Source organism: Syngnathoides biaculeatus, chromosome 19, assembly GCF_019802595.1.
Source record: "Syngnathoides biaculeatus isolate LvHL_M chromosome 19, ASM1980259v1, whole genome shotgun sequence".
NCBI classification, from domain to species: Eukaryota; Metazoa; Chordata; class Actinopteri; order Syngnathiformes; family Syngnathidae; genus Syngnathoides; species Syngnathoides biaculeatus.
Genome location: NC_084658.1, coordinates 10398379 through 10425098, shown reverse-complemented (window position 1 = coordinate 10425098; position 26720 = coordinate 10398379). Strand labels below are relative to the sequence as shown.

At 40.1% G+C, this 26720-nt stretch overlaps 1 protein-coding gene across 2 annotated transcripts in view; it reads right to left on the bottom strand.

Moving 5' to 3' along the window:
- Positions 1-4422: 4422 nt before the first annotated feature.
- The window catches only part of kcnh2b (potassium voltage-gated channel, subfamily H (eag-related), member 2b), a 152903-nt gene continuing 130605 nt past the window's right edge, over positions 4423-26720 (bottom strand). The window contains exons 6-21 of one of the 2 annotated variants that reach the window (XM_061805022.1): positions 17361-17540; positions 17129-17232; positions 16356-16494; positions 14796-14950; positions 14573-14667; positions 14340-14480; positions 13896-14095; positions 10903-11155; positions 9551-9744; positions 9336-9438; positions 9104-9249; positions 8880-9021; positions 8598-8787; positions 8025-8130; positions 7781-7870; positions 4423-7610 (exon numbers count right to left, since the gene is read on the bottom strand). In XM_061805022.1, coding sequence (XP_061661006.1) covers positions 7185-7610; positions 7781-7870; positions 8025-8130; positions 8598-8787; positions 8880-9021; positions 9104-9249; positions 9336-9438; positions 9551-9744; positions 10903-11155; positions 13896-14095; positions 14340-14480; positions 14573-14667; positions 14796-14950; positions 16356-16494; positions 17129-17232; positions 17361-17540 — 2664 coding nt within the window. In that variant the 3' untranslated portion in view covers positions 4423-7184. The remainder of the gene's footprint in view (positions 7611-7780; positions 7871-8024; positions 8131-8597; positions 8788-8879; positions 9022-9103; positions 9250-9335; positions 9439-9550; positions 9745-10902; positions 11156-13895; positions 14096-14339; positions 14481-14572; positions 14668-14795; positions 14951-16355; positions 16495-17128; positions 17233-17360; positions 17541-26720) is intronic. The other variant, XM_061805020.1, reaches the window with a different exon arrangement.

The window sequence follows — 26720 nt, the reverse complement described above, 5'->3', positions numbered from 1 at the left end:
AGATGCAAATATACAATAATATTGTATCTTCTAGATCACTATTTGTAGCTAGTCAGTATCCCTTTCTCCCATAACCTGGGAAGTAGTATGTATATGAGTACTGTGTACATAAATATGACTCTCCCAGTTTTCTGTGATGCACTCTACATAGTTTGCAATCATACAGCAGAAATCAGCTGTTTTTGCACATCAAATCCTCATTTCTGAATGATTTTCAGTGCAGCATGCAAGTAAAAATGTGCACAATATTAAAAGTCTTTCGGCTTGGTCATCTTCTGCCTTTGAACACGGTTTTTTTTTTTCCAATAGGGCAAGTTTTCTCATAGGAAATTAGAGCAAAATTTATTCACAATATCATCTATAGGATTCTGCATTTCAAAGCATGCCAAAGAAATGTTTCAGTTTCTGCATAGTGCTGGCTATACGAGTGCCAAAAGTTTTGATAGCTTTACAAGAAGTACAAGTTGGTATGTACAGACAAAAGAGTGACATGAGTAGATCCAGTACTGTGTAAACCTCAAGTGTGCAATGTATCTACAAATAGGCGTGTGTTGGAACTCATATAGAAACGTGAAGAGAGCTGGAAAATGCTCAAAAGTATGGAAGAGCGAGCAAGCGCATATGTTTGTTTTTCTTATTCAAACGGGAATTAGAAGACTCCTAAACATCTTTTAACTTCAACACACCTTCCCATCTCATGCACTAACATTTCCCCATTCTGGTGCGCCTATAACTGTTTAAGATGCAGTATGCATTACATCATGTATTCCCTAGCATTGAATATTAAAATTAGGTCTACCGACACTTACAAGGTCAAATAAGATACAACCACATTCTAGATTTGAGGTTATAGTTCTGAATGGAGAGTTACAGTTCAGGCCACTAGGTGACTTATTGTACCCAAACAAAATAAATAAAATCATTCCCTCCAGTACATGAGATGGCAAGGAGAGCCAAACTAACCAAGATATATATTTTTTTTAAAAAAGTGTACAGTACAAACTGGCTTCTTGCTGGATTAATGAAGTCAGTATTTAGTTACAGGCCTCACTGACACAGAAGACATATGGTACGTAGAAATGATGTAAAAAAAAAAAAAAAAAAAAAAAGACGAACCATTTCTGTGCTTCTCTCGAATGGCTGCAGACAGAATGTGCACAAGGGAAGGGAAAAGCAGCATAAAGGGAAGATTGGGGTGGTTGTCGCGATGTGGAACAATATTTTGGGGTGTTGCAAATATTCTGAAGAAAAACATAACTCCTGTTGTGATGGTTAAAAATAAATTAGCTGTAAGCTCAATAAATGGTCACTTACACAAATATTATTGAGATGGTTAGGGAGAATTCTAGGCTACAATGAAAAGCAGAAAAACATGAGTAAAATCAGTTTTAATGTGACCACACAAACTTTTTGCGAGAATAGTAACTGTGTCTCCCTAGAGTCTTTCAATGTTTATCCTTTGACATAGTTCAAGTTTTTTGAAATGTCATTTTTCTTAGTGGGCAGAAGTGTTTTTTAATTCGTGAGTCTATTTGAAAAGATAGTTCTGGCTTTATCGTCATAGTGTATGTATTACGGCCCCCACCTCACCTTTACTGCCTCTTTGTAATCTGCACACCCACTCATTGTAAATGATTCAAATTTTGGAATTCACTTTAGGAAGATTGCGATACTCGAAGGTCTGATGTGGATAACTGAAGTTGTTGTTTATTAAAAATTGGTAGACTCCCTTCACAGGTTAGACAAGAGCTACCAAGTCCCAACATTTCTTTTCCGCTGAAGTCATTGAAAATGTATGAATCACACAAAATGTTAATATATCATCAATGATCGTTTTGTTGCAGAACTCACTTGCTTTGCTTCGAAACTAAAATGCACCTTTGCAAAGCAACATTCCAATTACGGACACTGATGAGGAGATACTGACTACTATAGTACTATATAATCCTTCAGCATGTGAAATCCATAACTCAGATATCACGACAGCATCGTTCATTAATCACTTATTCAATTAATTTAGACTTGCCTGGGCATCAAAAACACAGACATTGAACAAAACCAAACCATGAATCTTTGGAAGAAACATGATTAGACATGTACAAATCATTAAATAATTCACAGACAAAAAACAAGACACACAAATAAATAAATTATCTTAGACCAGCAAGCAGCAAGATACAATCTTCAAAACGTTGCATTAAAGGGGGAAGACAGCAGAATTTAAGTTTTAGGGTGTGACTCTGCAAATGATTATTTTAATATAATACAATTTAGTTACAAAAATGAACCAAAGGACACATTCCTGAGTCTCTTATTAAACATTTGCACTGCTCCAAATATAAAGTGCTAAAACACAAACGGAAGTGATTCTGCTGCTACAAATCAGTTTAAAGGACGATTGCAGTACCAGTAAGCTTCCTTTAGATGCTCAGTGACTTCATGCACAAGATTTCAGGGAAGACAATCAACAAAAGGGGTATGAATCAGGAAAATTTGTATTTTTGAATTGTGATGAATTATTTGTCTATGAGATACACAGGACTGTTGTTTTCAGTTGCCTTGAGGGAAAAACACATTCTTTTTTTGGAACTGGAGGCTGACTAGATGTGTTATTTCCTTTCTGTTTCGATTTGTTGCAGTTTTTCTTCATCAGAACCAGCAGAAAAAAAAATCTATTCCAGTGTGAAACTGTCCCCACCGTGACTCAGTGTGCATGCAAAGTTTTAAGTGAAAATGTGAAATTTGTTTTCTTTTAACGTCAAGTCTGGTCTTACTTTTGGAATATATGGCCCCCCCTCGCTTCCCCACCTGACAAGCAAAAAAATAAATATAAACAAATCTCTAAACATGAAACATGCAGCTATACCTTGGTTTTAACGATCTTATGGCCATTCCACTTGAGGTTTTACTATACCATGCTAGTAATAGATTATTCCGTTTTTATTTTGACATCAAGCTGAGAAAGGATGGAAGGAAGGAATGTTGTGCGGCCTTCCGGAAAGAGGTGAGACAGGCTCTCGATGGACAACCGAAGCTCCCGGAAGACTGGACGACGACAGCCAAGGTGATCAGAGAGACAGGCAGGAGAGTACTTGGTGTGTCATCTGGTAGGAAAGGGGAGAAGGAGACTTGGTGGTGGAACCCCAAAATACAGGGAGTCATACAAGGAAAGAGATTAGCGAAGAAGAAGTGGGATACTGAGAGGACTGAGGAGAGGCGAAAGGAGTACATCGAGATGCGACGTAGGGCAAAGGTAGAGGTGGCAAAGGCTAAACAAGAGGCATATGAAGACATGTACACCAGGTTGGACACGAAAGAAGGAGAAAAGGATCTCTACAGGTTGGCCAGACAGAGGGATAGAGATGGGAAGGATGTGCAGCAGGTCAGGGTGATTAAGGATAGAGATGGAAATGTGTAGACTGGTGCCGGTAGTGTACTAAATAGATGGAAAGAATACTTTGAGAAGTTGATGAATGAAGAAAATGAGAGAGAAGGAAGAGTTGAAAGGCAAGAGTGAAGGACCAGGAAGTGGAAATGATTACTAAGGGGGAAGTCAGAAAGGCACTACAAAGGATGAAAAATGGAAAGGCAGTTGGTCCTGATGACATACCGGTAGAGGTATGGAAGCAATTTGGAGAGATGGCTGTGGAGTTTTTGACCAACTTATTCAACAGAATACTAGCGGGCGAAAAGATGCCTGAAGAATGGAGGAAAAGTGTTCTAGTTCCCATTTTTAAGAACAAGGGGATGTTCAGAGCTGTGGGAACTATAGAGGAATAAAGTTGATGAGCCACACAATGAAGTTATGGGAAAGAGTAGTGGAGGCTAGACTCAGGACAGAAGTAAGTATCTGCGAGCAACAGTATGGTTTCATGCCTAGAAAGAGTACCACAGATGCATTATTTGCCTTGAGGATGCTTGTGGAAAAGTAGAGAAGGTCAGAAGGAGCTACATTGCGTCTTTGTGGATCTAGAGAAAGCCTATGACAGAGTACCAAGAGAGGAACTGTGGTACTGCATGCGTAAGTCTGGTGTGGCAGAGAAGTATGTTAAAATAGTACAGGACATGTATGATGGCAGCAGAACAATGGTGAGGTGTGCCTTAGGTGTGACAGAGGAATTTAAGGTGGAGGTGGGACTGCATCAGGGATCAGCTCTGAGCCCCTTCCTGTTTGCAGTGGTAATGGATAGGCTGACAGATGAGGTTAGACTGGAATCCCCTTGGACCATGATGTTCGCAGATGATATTGTCATATGCAGTGAAAGCAGGGAGCATGCGAGGAACAATTGGAAAGATGGAGACATGCACTGGAAAGGAGAGGAATGAAGATTAGCCGAAGTAAAACAGAATATATGTGCGTGAATGAGAAAAGTGGAGGGGGAAGAGTGAGGCTACACGGAGAAGAGATAGCGAGGGTGGACGACTTCAAATACTTGGGGTCAACAATACAGAGCAATGGAGAGTGTGGTCAGGAAGTGAAGAAACGGGTCCAAGCAGGTTGGAACAGCTGGCGAAAGGTGTCTGGTGTGTTATGTGACAGAAGAGTGTCTGCTAGGATGAAGGGCAAAGTTTATAAAACAGTGGTGAGGCCGGCCATGATGTACGGATTAGAGACGGTGGCACTAAAGAAACAACAGGAAGCTGAACTGGAGGTGGCAGAAATGAAGATGTTGAGGTTCTCGCTCGGAGTGAGCAGGTTGGATAGGATTAGAAATGAGCTCATTCGAGGGACAGCCAAAGCTGGATGTTTTGGAGACAAGATTCGAGAGAGCAGACTTCGATGGTTTGGACATGTTCAGAGGCGAGAGAGTGAGTATATTGGTAGAAGGATGCTGAGGATGGAGCTCCCAGGCAAAAGAGCGAGAGGAAGACCAAAGAGAAGGTTTATGGATGTGGTGAGGGAAGACATGAGGGCAGTTGGGGTTAGAGAGGAAGATGCAGGAGATAGGCTAAGATGGCAAAAGATGACACGCTGTGGCGACCCCTAACGGGACAAGCCGAAAGGAAAAGAAGAAGTGCTTTTTTTTTTTAATCTTTAACTCTACTACTCGTGAATATCTAAATGAACCAGTCTGAGTATGCCCTGATGTTTCCAAACTAATACAGAGGAGCCCATTTCTTTTTTGAGTTCGGTATGCGTCTTAGGGAAAACTATATAACCTCCACTGTGAATATAAATAATGTGGTATACTTTTGTAATTGTAAAGCTATAAACTCCCACAATCTAAGGCGGTGCAGTGTAATAATTGGAATTAAATAAATGTTGAGTCAACATAGAGAGTCCAAAAAGTTACTAATACGACTATACACTTCCTTTTTTTTCCCCACCACCTTTCATTTTAGGTATCATTCACAGATCTGAGACTATCGATATTCGGGAGTGTCGGCGTTGCATATTTTTTAAGCATTTCATTCCCTTGTCCATTGCTTGACAATTAACATTGTCGTCTGTCCAGATGGTATTTTAAACAGAATTATATACAAAAAAAAAAAAAAAAAGTGTATAGTGAATTAGAGGACACCCTGTGTATTTTGCTCTTTGCAACTATGAACATGAATCACACTGCATGCAAGCACATTTTTACATACATTTCTTCTTTGACTTCATTAAAGAAGTGGCGCTACGGTCACCCTGTGTCTCCTAGCATCGTCGTAAATCAGAGGATCTGTGTTGTCAGGTTTTAGGTAGGAAAAAGATGTTAATGTCAGGAATAACATACCATAAAATCTGAACCATCAGGTTGAAGGATTAAAGTCTTGGGCAGACTCATTTGACCTAGCTTGTAACTATTAAGTACCTTCATATTAAAGGGATTTTTGTTTTTTTTTTACATGTGCTGCTTGGATCCAAAAAACAAACAAACAAAAACCATCTTGCTTGTAATGATTCACTAATTAAAACAAATTTGCCTTAAAAAAACAGAGACCAGTGTCCATTTACAGTGGGTGGAAATGACATACTGAGCTATACTCTGCACACTGAAAACAAAAATGAAGACACACACACATAGGTATGGACCTAAAGTTAGCGCGCACACAAGTAATAAAGCACACTCACTCATTTCTTGCCTGTGTTTGCATATTGTACTGTACATAAAATAATGGCGCATTCGTCTGGTCATAAACCATCTAAGGTGTATATTTCAGTAGCTCATGACTGCTATGTACAATTTATAAGCATTCTGGGTGCTTAGGTGAAAAAACAATGGACCAGTGAAATCTGAGGTAGCAAATTCAACAATGATCAACGAAAACCCACCGCGGACGTCAACTCTTCTGCAACAGCTCAAAGTTTTCCGAGTTCGAAAACTGGGATTTCATGTTTTGTTGACATGTTTTGTTTTGCCAATTATTACATGACTGCGACACGGTCTAGGGATGCTGAGGGTTCGTCGCCCACGAGCGCATGTCGACGTTGGTTCTGGTAGGGCAGCTGATATGTTCATCAAGAAAATTCATGGCTTTTTAACCCTCCAGTTCCCACCCCTGAGGTGCAAACCAGCCAGCCAGCCAGTCAAGTGTGCTCTTAGGATTTAGGGGGGAGCATTTTCTCCACCTGTTGGCGCAGGACATTGGGGGCAAGGAACCGTTGACACAATGGGAGAGCAGGTTTCTTGTTAGGCCAGCTAACACTACATTTTTTTATTTTTTTTACCAACCGGTTTGTGAGTTTTTGGAAGCGCCTCTGACACATGGAATAGATTTCAGTGCAAGACGTGATGGCTACTTGTTTCATTATTATTCAGTCTGCTGTTATTTTGTCTTTGCTTGTCCTTGATAAGTCATCCAAGACTGGATTCAGCAGTAAAGGGCTACTCCTAAGGTAAACATACTCCTAAAGGTTTGCAGTCATTCGAGAGTGAAGTAATGTTACCCTTAAGCTTCATTTGGGTTGACTGTCAAGAGCCCCTTCTCTGGTCTTTTGGGGGTTTTTGATTCAAAGTGGTATGGTTGAAGAGCTCTGAGTGTTCATGCACAAAGGGAAGAACCTTGGAAGAGAGAGGCATCCACATTACTTTTACCCTCTGGGCTGAAACAGCCGTTACTGGATGGCGCATCCTTGCATTGAAGGTCCCAAGAGGATTTTGGTTCCAATGGTTTAAATTGGGCAAGTAGGATCCAACATCTTGCTCATTCTCTCTCAACATAGAACCTTCCCGTTTTCTGCGCCCGTTGCTTCTTCTTTAGCTCCCCCCTGGATCAGAGCCATGTCTCTGTGGTGTCCGTGAGTCCTGGGGTGTATGAGACTCTTGGAGAGACAACCTCCTTTGGGTTTCAGAATCCTGGGAATACAGCCCTGCTTCAGCTGTTTGCTCAACCCCAACATCAATACACAACTCCGAACCAAAGTCCAACTCTGTTCTTCTTGGGCTTGTTCCCATCTCAGATTGTGAACCTGATCCTGCGCCACTGCCTGCATCAGCCGCTGGCTGTAAAATAGTCGCACTTCCAGTTTCCAATCCAATTTCAAGCTCCAAATGCTGTCCTAAAATGTCAAGTCCAGAGGAGGGGAGCTGGTTCTGGCTGGTATTGATCAAAGGTGAGTCCTGCAATTCTCGAGATTCTGGAGATGTCGCTGGGAACTCCTTGAAGTCCTGAGAGTCCAAGATCTGGGGGAGAGAAGAAAAAAAGATCAGTAAGACCAATCTTTCATGCAGCCATCCATTCCAATCCACAAGTGGCCATCCATCCTCTGCTTGCTGCAGGAAACTCAGCTATGTGAACAATTAGCAGCAGCAAACTGAGGAAGTCAGATTGACTACAAAAAAATGTATTACACCTGTGATAAGGAGGCCAGGGAGTTTGTCTCCAGATGTGTAACAGGTGGAACCAGATTTTCTCCAGTTCCTGGCTCAGCGCATGGGGAGGCCTGGAAGTGAAATAGCATTATTACAGTGCCCACGTTCTTTACAATTTTTTTTATTTTTTTAAAGGGTAACATGTAGTCTTGGTCTGGACCTGATGGGACAAAATAATCATAACGGGAGGATTTTTGGATCAATGGTACATGGTCACGTTTCTACCTGAGGCGGTGATGATACAGCACTATAGGCAGGGGGGACAAGAGCCATCTGTCTCTGCAGCAGCTGCATGATCGTTCCAATATCTGCTGACATGCGACTCTCCAATCTGCATACGACATTTAATGATCACCATGCGTTTTGCGTAGATACTCTCTCATTCATACACACCCAAAATTTTATACATAGAGATAAATACAGCGTACTTGTTAGTTTCTTTTTCATTTAAATTGTGGTTCCCTGTTCCATTCAGTTTGAAACCAAATCAAAAGTAGTACTTTTACTTCAATAGGATTTTAAAATTAAACCAAAGGTTTCGTGTCATGTGATCATTTAATGTCACACCAGCCTGATATGGATGGATTGCTTGAGGAACCGCCATTAATAAATGTAAAAACTCAACATGTATTTGTTTTGAGTGGATCTTTTTTTTTAATGCTCATGTATTTTCTACTGATAGCAACTACTTTGCAGAATGGAAATAAGATCATTATCAATTTCTTTATCTTTATTATACTTATTACAAGACATTTAAAAAAAAAATCCAAAAAGCAGTAAAACCCTAACTGTTGGTACCTGTTAAGCTGTTTTTGCAACAGGTCTAGGCGTGTGTCCAGCTGGTTGCGCTGTTGGCGGCTCAAGCTGTGCAAAGGTGTACTGAGGGGTGGGGGAGAAGCTAGGCTGCAGCTGGGAACCTCCTGGTACTGACCACCCCCCCGATTCTCCCCCCAGAAACTGAAGATATTGGACACACCTGAGAGGGCACCTGGAGACAAAAGAGAGAAGGCTGAATGATACCAAACACAAACAATTAAATCTTAAATCTTAAATACGGTACAACTTTCTTTTTACTTCTACCTGACAATGCATTGCAGGTGTTGCCAGTTTTGACTTCTCCATCTACATCTGTGCTGTCAGTGCTTTTGTGTGTTGCCTGAACATGATGATTCTCCAAGATTGCAGATGAAGGTGCAAGGCTGGTTACAACTGAATCCTCTCCCTTCCAGATCAGGACAATTTCACATTACTAGCTAGGTACAGTGATAGATTAAAATAAAATGAAAAAAAAAGGGATTTTGTACCTCATCACCACTGGAATGGGAAGACACTGAGGTCTGATACTGCCTCTTTGCTGCCTCTTGACGTTTTTGGTTGTGGGCTGCTTCTCTCTCTCGTCTTCTATTTACAGACTTGTGGGTCTTTTTAATTTCACCAACATCTGCATCATCTGGCCATTTGTGAAAAAGTCCAAGGGGGTGAATGTGTTATTTCAACACAAATAGTTCCATAAACAGATCCTGAAAATGTGTTTACCCTTCTCTGTGCGTCGCCTGAATGACAGTTTCCGTCTGCGTAATTTGTTGAACCCCCCACATTTTGATTCATCACTGCTGGGAGAGCCTGGGATCATGTTGGTCTGAAATGAGGCGTAACCATCTTTTAATATATGACAAAACTGTGATTTTATGTATTGTATAATTAGAGATCAATACTAATAACAAAACAAATATATATTGTGTGAAACTCACATCACGGAGGTTGAAGGTAATTTCCAGGTTGTTCCAGAAGTGTTCTGCAAATTCAGGATACATGTCCAGCACTTCTAGCACATCTTCCCTGAATATTTTGTGAAGGTCGCAGTACGTTAGAGCCCTCACATCTGCGTTGGATTTACCCGGTCGAGCATACAGGTTGATAGGTTCACCAAAGATGTCGTTCTTTCCTGATGATGATAAGAAGATGCATATGTAGAGAAAGGAATATAAATAAAGCAACTGTTAAAAAAAAGAGACAATTGGAAAGCCTACATAAATGGGCAGCAATAACTTAAATTATTTGGTACTTTATTATTAAAGAGGTTTGAGCAATTTGGAAAAAAATCCACCATCGGAAACCTTAAATTTACATTAAAATAGTTTTAATTGATCAATATGTGATTGCTTTGTTTAATGATGTATACTACAATGCATCACAAATATAAAGGATATGCAATATCAGTTACAGCAGTCCAAGACACTCACAATAAATATAAACAGATTACAATTTTGCAGCGATTCTGCATACAGTCTGAGTAGCATTACTACTAAATCCTCTATTTTTGAAGGCGGTGTGTATTAGATCTTATTTTATTGTGCAGGTATGGCTAATCCTTTGGCAATTACTGTATTGTATAGTGGAGGTATACCATAAAGAAATCTAAGTTGTTGTTTCTTTCGGCTTGTCCCTTTCGGGGTCGCCACAGTGTGTCATCTCAGATGAACGCACATATATGTTTGGCACAATTTTTACGCCGGATGCCCTTCCTGATGCAACCCTTCTCAGGGAGCAGAGGCCCCAGTGGGATACAAACCCACAACCCCTGGTTTACCAAACCAGTGCTCTAACCACTGAGCTACGGAGCCACCCCCATAAAGAAATCTAAGTACCTTTAAAATAAAAAAGGTCAAAAAATAAAATTAAAAAAGGACTTAACATATTTTTACACATCAGATTCCTAATCAAATTGGATAGATTTGAGAAAATAAGATCACTGGATAAGCATGTATTAAGAAAGAATAATTCAGGAAATGATTATGTCAAAATGGCTACATTTTATTTACATCCAAATGATCAAACATTGTTAATGTGAGCTATTTTTTTTTTTTTTTACTTTAGAAGATATATTCAATTATACCATACAAAGTCAGACTACAATCAAAGTCTGAGCATTTTATCTCAAGGAGTGTAGGCTCCATCATAAAATCAGCAGAGGGCGCCTAAAACTAATGCATATTTTACTGTTGCTAAGCAGCAGTACTGTTTAGTATGCGAGCATAAAGTAATACCAACAAAAATAAAAAATATATAAAGAATATTGGTTGAAATAAAAGCATTGTCTTACCTAATATGGCAACCACAACGTCTCCTCTAAGTATCTCTATGGATCCTCTGGATATAAAGTAGATTGCGGTGAGGACGTCCCCGGCGTGGACGAGCGTGTCACCCGGGGGTGCGTGGGTGGTCTTAAACTTCATGGCCAGTGCCCTGAGGCAGCCCTTGGTGGAGCCTTTAAAAGCCTTGCAGTTCTGCAGCAAAGTCCGGTTGAGATGCAGACAGATGTCCGCCTGGAGACACTCTGGGAAACCTTTTAACACCTGCGCATAGGTTGGTGGGAATGCAGGAAATGGACAAAGAAGACAAGATCCAAGGAGGGCAAAATAAATGATGGGTGGAAGCAAGATTACAGATAGGAGATGAGGTGAAGATTGAGATTGTCCGAGAGCAAAAGGGCAGAAGATCCACAAAAAAGGGAGGAAGGTAAAAAGAATGTAAGCAGCGTGAGGAGGAGACAATGGGGAAAAAAGGAAGGTTAAGAGGTGTTAGAAATATAGCAGTTGAATCGATAAGAGGAGAGTTACATCAGTATGGATTCATGCCTTTAGCATTAACTAGCAGATAAATCAATTTTAGATTAACAATTCTCATAGACAGTCGTGAAAGATCACATGTTCATCTCATCAACAGTCTCATGTTACAAACTGTGCGTGTTGCTTGGCTGTCATCATTTCTGGAAGGGATCTGACTGTGATTCGGGACTCTTTATTATTAGGTAAAACCAATGATTTGTGTAATTTAGGGTAATTTCTGGAGTTTCACTGGAACATTAACCTATGGAAGTTGTTGTGAATGTTTCAGCACAAACAAACTGAGCAAGCCTGTAGTGTTATTACTGTGAAGAATAGGTGCAATTTTAATGAGTTTGCTCTAAGCCCTTTAAGGTGGCAACTTTGGGCCACTCATAACTCTTGACTGAGCAAAGCACAAGTGCACATTAAACACCCACACTACATCTCTGCCTCTCCATGATTCTCCCTTGCACCCATCTTAAGCTGCTTCATTCATTTTAAACTTGGCTGGCCTCTCTTCAGCTCACCGTGAGTATCTCTTCATGCTTTTTTTTTCATTGTGGGTTGAAGTCAGTTGACGGTTACCACACTATGTTTGATGACCTCACAGTTCGTCTTTCTGACACCAACGTTGCATTCATTTGTCTTCATGCTTCCAACCCCTTCATCTCTTAATCAAATGTTTTACTAATCTGTTGAGAAGATATTTACATATGTGGTTGAGTTGTTGTTCACTTTGTAAACTAAACTATTGGGCGTCTGTTGTGAAAGGTGCGTGCCAACTCTTGGGAGTACTCTGAAGTTCACTTCTTTAGGATACCTTTCTTTGTTAAATGGCGCGTTAAGCAGTTGCCGAACTGTTAACTTCCAAGGAAATACTTTTCATTCACATTGCATGAATATTCAGAGTGCATCATTGGTGTTTTTGCTTTATGTTTTTTTTTTTTTTCTGACCACAGCTAATGTTGAGAGTTAAAGCAATGTTTTGTCTTGCCCTATTATTACTGTATAAGCGCACAGCTTGTGTACACAAAAGGTATTGCTACTGATCATGAGATATCAATAGATAATTGATTAGCTTTTCCTTACAATCTTGACCAAGTCGCTACAAAGTTGCCAACTTCATTTTCATTATTTTTTTAAATACAGCGTTTCTGCCATATTCATTTTTTGTAAACTATACTCAAAAAATACTGAAAAATAATACATATTTTGGGCATTTGTGCGTGTGAAGATATCACCAGATGATGCCGAAGCCCTGTCATGGTTTGCCCCAATCTTGCAAATTCAACTATTAGCTAATTTTTGTCATTTACCCCTGGATTAATACAAATTAAAACAATATTCCGCACCTGAAGAAAATTGAGCGAGCCAACAGGGTCTTAACCATTACTGTAAATATTCCCTAATCCACACTTCCTGTCAAACTGCTCATTTTTGGACCCCAAATAAAGAGAAGCAATAATCCACCAGAGTCTCATCTACCATTGAGCTCCCACTTCAATGGATCACTTATTATACTGGAATCTAAATGTTGATAATTAAATATGTTATTGTATTAGATTAGCGCAACAGCCCAGACGTGTTTTTTCTAAATACCTATTATTAGGCTTTGATGAGCTCCATTGAGGGGTGACATTTATCAGTGTGTGCCTTTTAAAGTAAACTAAAAAAAAAAATGCACGTGGAAAAAAATAGTTCCCATAGTACAATAGCACAAGTATACACTTCCTGTACAACATTATGTGATGAGTTATTAAGATGACAACCACTGATTCAAGCTGGATACTCTCGTGTCAGCGGAACTGAACTGTGTGACATGTTTATGATTGCAATTGAGTGTGTGTATAGATGCGTGTGTGTGTGTCATATCTGCGTCAAAGCAATCTTGCCAGTGGTACTGAGCAGATGAGGTCGACTAGGATTCAAGCTCCCAGTGGCCGTGACTAACAGTTCAGGCAGAGGTCGCCTGTATACATTAAGTTCATAATAACGACTCTTTGGAGTGAGTGTAGCAGCATTCATGGTGCCTTTGTGTGCACTGACAGGTATGATTCAAGGACCTACAACTAACATTATACGCCTTTGTGGTCAGCACAATTGAATTACTTGATCACCAATCATGCATGTTTCATTTCCCACCAATGGGGGTAATATGTGTGTAACTAAAGGCTGCAAAAGAAAAAGTGTATATACTCGCCTTCCTATCAGACTGCGTTGATCCAAGCATGTCCAGTGCTTTTATTTCACGTGAGAAGGAGTGTGTGTGTGCTACTGATAATACTTACATCATTCCTATTTTCTCTGATGGTGTCGGACCATGCATGCTGAGACAAAGTCTTCCAATCATCCTATTAATGTACAACGCAGGCTCAAAATACTCCTCTCGCCTCTACGCGCGTATTCATGCGGAAAACTCACTCAATTTGAAGCAGCGACTCGGTGTACACACGCAGGAATTTGGTACAAGCGGATCGGAGATACTCACAGCATTCATGTCGATGCCATTAGTGTACGACCAGGCGTGTTGGAAATATTCCTCCAGTCTCTGTCTGAGCGGGTTGGGGATCTGGTGGAAGCGGATGAACTCCCTGACTCGAAGCATCTGAGTGTGGTAACGAGCCGTCCCAGAGTACAATCGCTGGATGATGGCAGAGACGTTCCCGAAGATGCTGGCGTACATCAAGGCTGGTTGTAAGAAATAAAATATTAGTTGAGACAGATTTGTTAAGTAAACTAAAAGAATGGTTGGGACACTCTGCTTTCAGTAGAAACATCAAATGTTCTATATAACCTTAACTCTCCAATTCTTTGACTTTCCGCATCGGTCAGTTATTCCCTCGAGGTTGGTCAAATGGTGAATATCACAACATATATAGAATTTTTTTTTTCTTTTGTTTCGTTTTTATGTTTTAACAACGTCACTACTTACATCCTATAAGCATGACACAGATGGAGAATATCTTCTCTGAGTTGGTGTTCGGGGAGACATTTCCGAAACCCACACTGGTCAGACTGCTGAAGGTGAAGTACAGAGCTGTGACGTACTTGTCTTTAATGGAGGGTCCTGTTCCTGGTGCAGCGAAGACATTAAAAATGTATAGCAGTCAGCATAAAAGCAAAAATCATACTCATAAAATCAACATCCGTTCTCTTTCCCAATACCTGGGATGGAGTCATTGAACTGTTTTCCCAGTTGGTCCCCGAGTGTATGGAGCCACCCAATTGAGCCGTTCCGCTCAACATTACCGATGGCATACCTGGGGATTATAATTCTAAATTAGGCATTAACAAATTGTTTATTATTTTGATTGTTGTTAGCGGTGGTGCTGAAGTGCATGTTATAACGCTACACAATCGATGCGTGGATATTATGAGGGTATTGTACCAGATGCAGGCGAGCCAGTGTGCGATGAGGGCAAAGGTGCACATGAGGAGAAAAAGGACAGCGGCACCATATTCGGAGTAGCGGTCCAATTTTCGTGCTACGCGGACCAATCGGAGGAGCCGAGCGGTTTTCAGCAGGCCAATCAGAGTGGTGGTCTGAAGAAGGGAGAGAACATTTGGTGAGGAAGTTATGTGGGCCTCTGAAATGATGGAGTGTGTGGGCACTTCCTCACCTCCTTAAAACGCACCACGCATGCTCTCATCCGCTCACACACACACACACACACACACACACACACACACCACACACACACACACACAGTGAATCTTTGAGGACATATGATCTACTCTGGTGGGCCAGCTACATCTTCCTTTTCCATTCATTACTGTGAGCCCCACTATATCAATAGAAAACAGTTAATAATAAATGCTGCATTGGCAGAGAGCCTAGTCCTGCTGTGCATGTGTGTGTCCTCATGGTAAATAATAACCGTCTGCTGAGAATAATCTGCAATTTCTTGGCTCAGTGGCTTTTCTGGCCAACCATCAATGAAGTGAACTTCCCCAGGCCCCATTAGAATGTTGGGGAGTTTCTTCATGTATAACTACTTCGTCTTTTTTTCCAAATCTCTTTCTTGCAAATACATAAGATAAATAAGAAATATTCAAACTTACTCAAATGTCATTACAGAGAGATTAAATGCCACTTAGATTTGGCCTGGGGCGGGCTGCACTGTCTAGTGAATCAATCATTGTTGGCCTCAGTGGTTTTTGTCCTCATTAGGACATATCATTAGGGGGTTTCTCGCTTTGTGAGTCTTGGTTGTCCTTCCTTGCCTCTTCCATCTTTTGCTCCAACCCCCCTACAGCTACCCCACATCATTAACCTCGCCTTCGACGCATCACATTTACTTTACGACGTCCATTTTACCTTCATGTAAATGTAAATGTTTATGTATCGTGTATATATGTATGGGTTGGTAGTGGCTTGATTTTTACACACTTCTACATACAACAAATTCTGTATTACAATGTCTGGTGGATGTTATTTCCCATTAAAAACATAATTATTTATCATTAGCATGATTGCAAAACAGTGCAAGACACTACCACTAGAAGGTAAAAGATCGTACCCATGTAATGCATGTGGTTATTTCAAAGGAGTGCATTTTTACTTCAAAATATGTTTTGTGAAATTGAAAGTGACCTTTTCTGCTTTTTATGACCCTATGGTAGTTATCTGCTGCTAATTTACTTCTGCTTTGTTGACGTCCGCTTATTTTTTTTGATGGGGCAAAGATGGTGCAATGGATTTTGTAGTCAGGATTGATCATTTTTTCAAATGAAAATGGCATGCGTACTGCCACCTAAGTGACAACTTTTCATTGTCTTTATTTCTAAAATAAAAAACATGGGGGTGAATTATGTTTGAACACTTTGGTATAACTAGGCGCAATTAAGAACATCATATACTGAACTTACAAATGAAAAGGTCTGCAACACATTTTCGCCCAAATCTTGCTAAATGCCTTTCGAGCTTCACACTTTCAAATGTACTTACCTCCTCCCCACTGCGATAAATTAGAAGGTCGAAAGGAATGGCGGCCACCATATCAATGAGGAACCAACCCTTAAAGTAGTGCACGGCGATGCGTAGCGGATGGCTCACCACCTCATCGTTAGAATTCACGTATGTTGTCCTGAAAGAAGACCGTAGGTAAAATCAAATAACATTACTGGCCATGATGGATAGACTGCACATAGGATCTCACTAAAGTGAGTACACCTCTTATATCATCCGTGCATTTTCTTAGCCGCTTATCCTCACAAGGGTCGCGGGAGTGCTGCAGCCTATTCCAGCTGTCAACGGGCAGGAGGTGGGGTACACCCTGAATTTGTTGCCAGCCAATCGCAGGGCATATAGAGACAAACAGCCGCATTGACAATCACACCTAAGGGCAATTTAGAGTGTCCAATTAATGTTTTAGGGATGTGGGAGGAAACCGGAGTGCTTGGAGAAAACCAACGCAAGCACGGGGAGATCATGCAAACTCCACACAGGCAGGGCTGGGATCTTTACTTTAGCAGCTGATCCACCGTACCGCCTATATCAGTTAATATGATACCTTTTTATTAATTTTGTGGGAAAAAACTAGACAGTGACTCCTTAAATATTGTCCCATTAAAGGATATGGTAAAATATTAAAATGTGCAGGGTGTACTGTTATTATTATTATTTTTTTTTTGTGGGATACTATCCCTTCCATACAGTACATTTAGGAAACTTCTCCCATAAGGATGGATAAGTGTCTATTCATTCTATGTAATTCTGACCTGAAGTTGATGAGGATATCAATAATAAACATGATGTCCACTATGAGGTCCACCACATTAAGAGGAGAGCAGGAGTAACCACAGTTCTGCATAGCTGCTTCTTCCTGAGTTGAATAGAGGATTAAAAAAAGGATAAGCTACATAGGTTAATGTACACTCAACACTGGGCTAGTGTAGTATAGTCACACGTGGTACAATATTTTCCTTTGTCCTCAACCGGATCCAAACCCACCTGCTCATTCAAGAGGAAAGCAGCAGAGTAAGGTGTCAGGATGGCAGTGTAGATGACCAGTAGCAGGATGAGCCAATCCCACACTGCCTTGAAAGGACTGTAGTGCAACACTGTCCAGCTGTGAATGCGTGGAGCCTGGAGCTTGTATTCTGGCAACACATCTGCACCCAGAGAGAGTACCTAGGCAAAAAGGGAGTGGACAATCAAAAGGTTGATTCCAACATGGAACAATTAGGCAGAACTAAAAGAAAACCCAATCAATGGTGGAGGATGAGTGTGGGGTGCAAAATGAGCTAACACTTTGACTACAATACTAGGCTTTCATACGACAAAGCCAGCATCCAGTCAAGATGACAAAAACAGTTGTGAAGGTGCCAACTCTCCCTACAGCAGAAAATTCCCTACTCTTGCGCATCCAGAAATATAAACATACACATGGCGACTGGTGTAAATGCATTCCCAGCCATACGGGCTGACACAAAAACACTACAATGAGTTACCACAGTATTTAAGATAGTAAGATTCAATGAGAGAATGCTTTGCAATGTGCAGTATTTCTAATTATTTGTAACCGTATTTGGCTACAAAAGAGCAGGGAACACAAGCTACAGGCAAACTTAAGTTTGTTGGCAGTACTTGTGTACTGTACATCATTTATAGTGATGGCAGATCTATTAACAGTGAATGGTTGTTTGTCTTTGTTCCCGGCGATTGACCGATGACCAAGGTGTGCCTTGCCTCTCTGCCAAAGGCAACTGAGATAGGCTCCACCTCACCTGTGACCCAAATGAGGTCAATCACTCTAACAAATGGTTGGATGTACAGTGAAATTAGTCATTTTTCAAACAATATAACAAGCAGTCTTTACTGGATATGCTGAGTTTTGTGCAACCCAACCTCAAGGGCCCACTGACTAATGAATTTTCACCTGTGCTGATGCCACCGCTTTACTGTACAAAGACACCCTTTACCGATATTTTACCATGCTCTATTTCCCACATACAGTCACATTAAAACTCACACAAAGAATATGATTTTGGTTATTATGGTGCAAAACGTAATCGCTTTACAGCCTGTAATATATTCAAGCATCTGCACTTGCAGGAATGAATCTGTGACAGAGGCATCAGGGAAGCCTGCCTTGTATTTCTGTCTAATAGAATCAAACAATTAACTGCAGGAGCGTGCCTGCGGGTGAAAGAATACCGAGCATCAAAATGCATTTTTGATTGTGCACGTAGACGTGAGCCTGCTGCGAAGTGAATGCATAACGCACACACAAAGAAACAACTAAGTTGCCTTGCAAATCTTGCGTTATTGTTGTAATGTTCACAAGGTGACTTTTTATTTGTCAAAACAGAACAACGCTTTACAGTGTAACACTGCAAACTTGTATGCAAATTTTCCACACTGTTGTGTTGCCATGCTGAATTGTTTTATGAATCATGAATATTGCATTACTTATTAAAATTAGTCAGAAGCAAAATATTGATGAGAGTAAACTCAGGTGGCAATAGTTCCCACCAGTCTGCAAATCCATTTTGTGCGTCCTGCCAGGCTCGTAGTATGTCACAGACAGTTCTTAAGTTTTAGTAATTAAAATGTGGTGTTGTAATATTTTAAACTACAACATTATCCTATTGTCAGATCACAGTGTGTGTTGATGATCTGCATTTTGGTGTTGCAAAACCTGATATAGATGCTACCACCACTGAGGGCAAATCCTCTAAAGTCATTAAAAAAGGTTAATCATTACATGAAAACATCTTATGAATCAACTTTACAACTGTTGCTCCCAAGAACAAAAAGTGTTGACTTCCAATATGGCATGTGGCTGGAAATATCTTATCTATATTATCTCTGATCCTTTAGTGATTCAAAGCCTGGACTTACACACAATGGCAAAATGGAACCAAAACCCTTTACCTGCAGCTAAGAACAAATATCTTGACATTAGGCAGAAACTTTTGCCAAATGCAGCACTACAGCTCCAGAACATCTACTGAACTACTAAACTTCACTAGTATATTGTTCTTTTCTTTGTTTGTCTCATATCAGTGGTTTGTCATAATGCATTTTCTGAGGCGGGGAGGTGTCTTATGAGTTATCAGTTTCAAAATGTGCATTTTTTTTTTTTGCTCCCATTAGCCCAGTTTAGAGAACACATTTTGGTGAAGAAAGAAAAAAACAACAACAAAACAACTCATATCAATGAGGTCAAATATGGGAATAAATCAGATTTGAATCGATTTGAGCAAGTTTTCTCATGTACTGTACTGTAAACAGATCAAATTATCAAAAAGACTCATCTACCTAAAACAACACACTTATTATGTAAAACATTTGGTTTTACAGGTTCCGCAATGCATTACAATGAAGTACATTAGTAATGAGCTTAATACTGTAACTGTATAGTGGTTGCTAAAAGCCATAAGTAGTACATTTAAATAATTGGAGTGCAGCAATTACAGTATATGGGTATGAGTTAAAAGTGGTTCCTGCCCGGGGGTGGTAGTGGAGGGGGTGGTACACACTCAAACACAATCTAATGCCAAAAACATACAGCTGTTGCCTTCCTAAATACTGCTGATGACCATCAATTCTGCCTTCAGGATGATCGTTAAACATTTTACAACTGCTTAAGACCAGAAAATGAGGGACCATTTAATTTTATTTCGATTGAAATACATATCTTCTGTTCCCTGGCTCTGTGACGGCATCCAGCAGTGCTTCCTCCATATTTGCATCTCATTTTTTTCCACTAGGCCTTCTTTTTTCTCATTCATCTATCAACATCATTCCAGCCTCCTATCTCGCTATCCTTCGGTTCCTTTGCAGCTTGAAACGGCGGCTTTCCCCCACCAATCTTACTCTATCACTCTCCCTTTTCCTGCTTCACTCTTATTTATCCCTCTCTGCAAATTTCTCTTCAATTTTACACTCATTATAACTCCCATGACCCAGCTACACATGGCCAGCTGCGGCCCAATGTCACACCGCGTGCACATTGCAGTGAGTGTTTTGCGTATTTTGGTTAGCTTTTTAAGCTAGGTGACTGGGGCAAAATATTAAAAAGTCGAAGTATGAAGCAGCAAAGTTCTACACATGAACTGCAATAACAGTCAAAAGGATCTTGGTTCAAATTTCTGCCTCTGTTGAGTTGCAACTTGCAGGTTCTCCCCCATATGTGATAATCAGCGCTCCTACATTAGCCGGATGCTGAAATGTCATGTTGTCAAAGGATAATATCAAAAATGTTCTATCTACTACTTTGGAGGATGCAATCCATGTAAATATACCAGGCTAAAAAACAACGCCAAGACCACAGTTAAAAGTGCAGACGTCGAGACATATTTGTGTGCCGAGAAGCAGAGTTGACTTTGAGTACAGCTGTCTTTCCTATCAAGATGATATATTTCAAAAGTCAGCCCACATCACACTGTTGGCAGTAAGTCTATAGAGCTGAATCCCCAGTGCACCGAAACTGTTTTCAAATCATCTTTGACATTTCACCCTGAAGTTGATGGGATTCATTCCATCTGCATCAACAAGTCTACTCTGACTGATCCCACGTGGGGCAGGCAGCCATTATTGTTCGACTTGGTAGCCAATTAAAAATTGATTAAATTAGACTTGTGACCATAATTCATGTCCTGTGTCCATGTTATATTGTCAATGTTGATGAAAAAGTACATGGCGACATAATTGGAAATCTGTCATCCATTCATCCATCTTCGATACTGCACGTCCTAATTAGGGTTGCAGGTGAACTGGAGCCTAAATTGGTAAATACCCACACATGCTCAGGGACAACATACAAGCTGAGATTCGAACCCAGCACCTCTTGACTGTGAAGCAAATGTGCAAACAAAAACTCATCATACTGTCGATTTTTGTCGTTTGAAATTCTAACACCGACCTCGGCTCAAGGCTGTCGGTTACTATGTGGAAAGAAGTAGACAGAGCAATGGAATCAAATAGACATGTCAAAATCTCTTAATTCATATCAAGAGTGTATATTCCCTGCAAATGAGCTCATTAGCATGACAGAATCAGGTGATCGGCACTGCCAAGGTGCAATTACTGGATGATCTGACCTCAGCGAACCTCAATTGACCTCTGCCACCTTGTGTCCGATATAATCAAAATTGCATTATTTCAATATGCCACTGTAGTTTAATAATAATTGGGGAATGTTATCTGAGAGTTTGAAGAATCTAAGTCAATTAGGCAACTTCTTTTTTTTTTTGATTAAAGTACATAGTTTCCTTCAAGTTCTGCACTGAAAGCTTTAATGCGTGGCTCCTGGTCATTATAGTATCATTAACACAGCACCTCTTGTACAGTGGTGCAATTTCTGTTATGGACAAAGGCAAAAAAATTAACATGTAGCTGAACTGAAATTTGACCTGATCCGTTCCAGCGTCTGTGATCAGATATTTTATATTCAGAAGTTTTGTTCTGACAATAAGAGACCAAAAAATAAAAAAATTTCAAAAAAGTTTGTACCTTGGAGAATTGTTCATGCGCTGCAAGCTCAAACTTGGTGCAATTACAACGTGCTACAAGCCCACAGCACTTAAATTTGATGTCTAAAAAGAAGTACCTGACAAAAAGGAAAGGAGCAAGTACAGCCGAGTGACCCAAGATCACCATCGTCTGTTCATCCACTTGTAGTCACTCACATGGGAGCTTTTATTAAACATGACGGTCTGTTGAAAAGCCTGAGCGCATTGCAGAGGGAAACGGATGGAAGAAGAAAAATATGCATGTGGTTAACGCCAGCTAAAGCCACGAAGACGGCATGGTCTCATGCATCTGCTTACGATGCACATTCCCACTTTGAGTTTACTGAAAGGACACTTGCGTGTGGACTTAAAATAAATACACTCGTGCACGCATAGACAACAACAACAGCAAAAGCCTCAGCAACGTTCAATTGTAATTGCCACAAATGCTTATTTGAATTCATTACAGCAACATTAATAACCCCTTTGCACATAGAAAATGATGAACGGGAAAACCTTAGCTCAAGTGTGATATTTAATTTCAAAACTTTTTTCCACCATAAATGAGATTGTAATTTACAGGTGTCAAACTCAAGGCCCGGGGGCAAAATCCGGTTTGCCACATAATTTTATGTGGACCGTGAAAGCAAATCTAGTGTGTCAACAGCCATGATTTTTGTGAAAAATTAAAATTTCAAATATCTTGATGTTGAGATATTAAAAGCAGTTTTTGTGACCAAATATGAACAATAGTCGAAAAACCCATTACTCTTGCAAAATAGTTAATAATGTAAATATGATGAGGTGGTTAAATATTTTTTATGGTTTCAGTCATAAAGTCCCAACAGATAACATGTTAGATATCATTCTTAAAATAACTATAACAACAAAAAAAAGCATGCTTGTGCCACAGACTCCAGCACTCCCGTGACCCTTGTGGGTACAAGCGGCTCAGAAAATGGATGGATGGATGCTTGTCTCAATAGGGTGACAGCATCGACTGATCTTTCACTCACCATGTTCATAAATTAATGAGATTTCCTTTAAAACACCCAATACACCACTTTGCCTCATAAGCCTCAGCAAACATGATCAATATTTCAAACTGGTCAATAATTCATAGTGAAACAGCAGTACTCGTTCAAGCCAATACTCAATTACGAAACCTCTGCCCTGGCAAGAGGCACATAAAAATTTGAGAGGCCTTCAAATTCAATCTCTACTATAAACAGACCAGTGTGTGAACATATTTTGGGAGCAATTCAAATCACAAGTTTGATAACCATTTAATAATGCAATATTCAATCATGCCGGTTTGATAGTCAAAGGTCCATATGTTTGCTTCTGGGGAATTTACCCAATACGTTGACCAGCAGCACACAAATAAGACACTAGCGTCACATGTGGGTATCTTTGGACTGAAAAAGTCCAGTCCAGAAACATTTTTACAAGCCCAGATATCCAGCACATCATACTAGATAGCGTGGCCCATGGGTCTTTGTGTATAGACATTTACAACTATGAAAAGCTGTTCATCTTAAAATTAGACAGTGGTAAATGCCAAAAATAATTATACTACTACTCCTAGAACTAATAATATCGCTACTATGTTGTGATGATCATATGAACTGAAATTAATTGCTTGTAATTTCGAACAAAATAACATTTTTGTGGCAAAATAAATTGCAGTTTCTTTTAGTTTCCTGTACTAGAAAAGGATTTATAATCCCAATTATTGATCATCATCTAATCAAAGCTCTGTAACTTTAATGATTTAACTTACCTCATTTATCTGCTAAAATCTTCCTGAAATCTCAACATTCAAACGTATAATGTAATGACTTGCTCGACAAGGACAAAATCTTTTTTAAATATGAATCAAATAACAGTGCTCTGCAAAGGTCTAAGGTCATTGTAGTATTCAGTAAAGCACAGACCATCGCTGAGGCCAAACTAATAATAACATCCATCAATTTTCTTAAGCGCTTAGCCTGTTTCGGGTCACGGGGAGCCGGAGACCGTCTCTCTGACTTCAGGTGGAAAGCAGATGACACCCTGCACTGCTCAGCAACTGATTTCAGTGAAAGTAACGTCCTATAAATCGGTACACGCTTTCAGATCCTTACCAAAATGCTACCGTGAAAATGTCATGAAAAAATAAAGTCTGTGGTCGCGTCAGGATTTTGAACATGCTGTGATAGTAGTAAATCACATTCTACACTTTGTACATGCGCAAAACACGTCTTATGATCAATTCCCTGGAACCGTCCTTCACTTCAGTGGACGTGAATATTCTGAGCTGGATGCCTGTTGCTTTCTGACCTTCACATAAAAGCAACCTAAAATTTAAAAGTGAAGATACACACTGCTGTCCATTTCTTTAGCAGCCTGAGGCAAATACTAAGACTAATTAATACTAAGTCCAACTATTTCAAAGTGGCCTTTGCACAAGTCAAAACATCCCTGTGCTAGATTGATTGATTGTACCACTTTTACAGTATTTGTCTCTCTGGTATTTTTCAAGTATGACGCAAATTTGATTATATTTATGGCCAAAACATAAAACAAAAATAATAGATTACAAATGACAATCAATGTAGGATTCCTTCCTTTAAAGATGAACTGTGTGTGAGAGCGAACAGGCAAGAAAGCAAGAGAGTGTGTAGTGTGTGCATGCACTTTAATCTGCCTGCCAGCTCAATTGCCTTCATGGCTGACCTTTTTCCTCTCCGGCCCCGACAGTTCTCTTCAAGGCATAACAAAGGAACACATTTCCTCAGCCTTGACGCTTCTCCCTCTATCTAACTCACCACAGGTCCCGTTTCGAATTCTCTCTACAAGCGTATTTTTCTCAGCATGTCTCTATTGTCTTGCCCACCTTACTGAATCTGTTCCAAGATCTCATTGCCCTCCCCTCATATTTCTACCCCTACTGAGCCTGAGCCTCTCTCTCTGCCTCTCTTAATCGCTATGATAGCACAGCTTGAAATATTAAAGCTGTGGTGAAACACTCATAACTGCTGTAGGGCCACTGACATTGTGTGGATGCTGCCGACCCCCCCGCACATGCATCGAAGAGTTAATCTACAGCACAGAGAGACTTCTGAGTTGGCCCTTCATCTTACGTTTTTAATCTCCTCTCCCTTACGGAGAAAGTGCAATAGTCGAGTATTTAAACGAGTGTAAGTGTGGTCTTAAAACCCCGAATGCAGTTCAACAGGAACCTGCAAGAAGGATTATATATTGTGATGACGAGTGGAGCATCAGGGGCTCTGTTGCCTTTTCCAGGACGATCGTTGCAGCGGGTTGTAATTTTTCCCGAAATAAAATTCAGACGAATGAAATCGCGTTCCCGACTGTACTACTCCATTTGCAGCGTACACTTTATGCAATATTGATGAGCGTTGATGACGGAGCTATGGCTTCAGTTCACAGGGCTTTTAGAAAAGGGAGCTGCATGTGATCAGGGGATGCCATCACGCATTAACATTCAAACGATGGAATCAGGCCACTTGAATCAAAGAGGCAGCTGTGCGGAGCCTACGGTACACACATGATTTTACAATTAATGTGCTTCTTTCAGCGCCTACTGTACGTCCTGTTGGCGCTGACATATTTTTGCTTTAACCGATATGAATGGAAGGATAGATACTATTGTGAAAGGGATTGACAATATGGATGGAATTAATGTGTCAAAGGTAAATGGAAATTACAAGAACAAATAGGTCCCCACATTTGCTGATATAACAGCTTTTGAGTTTTTATGTGGGAAATCTGTCACATATGTTATTGCTAATGGATTTATGCGGGTCAATCACATCCATTGTTGATTGTAAGTATCGTTATTTGTGCACTTGGGCATTGTCGTGCTGGAACACATCCGTTCAAGATGCAATAGTAATGCCTGCTTCAGCCTTCATTGTGTATGTACTGAAGCACCAAAATCAATTCAATCATAGCTGATGGATGCTTTCCGGAATTAGAACAAGAATCCCACTATATTTATGTGCAGGGAAGCTCAATTTCCTTGATATCAAAACTAGTTTTGGTCATTTATCAAATAGCCTATGCAATTTCCTACAAATTTTATTTACTGAATCTCATCAATTTCCTTCACAATGCTGCATGAGGATCTGAGTCATCACGAAACGGGACTTTTGATACGAATCAAGTCACTTATCACAAATCTTTCTGCTGAAAACGGCAATGCAACTTTATCTACTTATAAAGTCTGTTAAGCATGACAGATAAAAATGTTATTTCAATGACATTTTAATTTAATACAGAGTAGTGTTTGATTAATTTGTGGAATTCAGTGCACCCGAGATGTTTTAATGCTGACAACTGATGACAAAGCTCCTTCTAGTACATGTACAGTATATGTACATGTATGTATGTATGTATGCTATGCTATCATCTACGTGTTGCCATGTCAATTCAATAGTCCGAAGGCCTTCAAAATGACTAAGACTTGTCCATATAACTTCAACTATATCAGCAATGAACCTCCTTAACCATTCACTTAAATAATAGCATTTTTCCGTTCTCTAATTTGTTGCCGCCAAGGATGCATTTATCTGCACGTAATACATTTTATAATTAGCATATCTGGTGAGTCTTATGTATGGTCTACATTTTTTTGTAATGTTCTTGTCATGTTATTAGTTAACCGCTCCAGATATCCCTGGCACTGTTGTGTGCAGTTATATTGTGTTATTGTATAATATTGGTCATTCCTATAACGTGAAAATGGCGGTATTCAGGTGGGTTACGTCTGGTAAATCCCCACTGAAAGCAAAATGTGCAGGATGCTCCTGAGTAACTCTGACATAAACATATAAACTCACTTTGG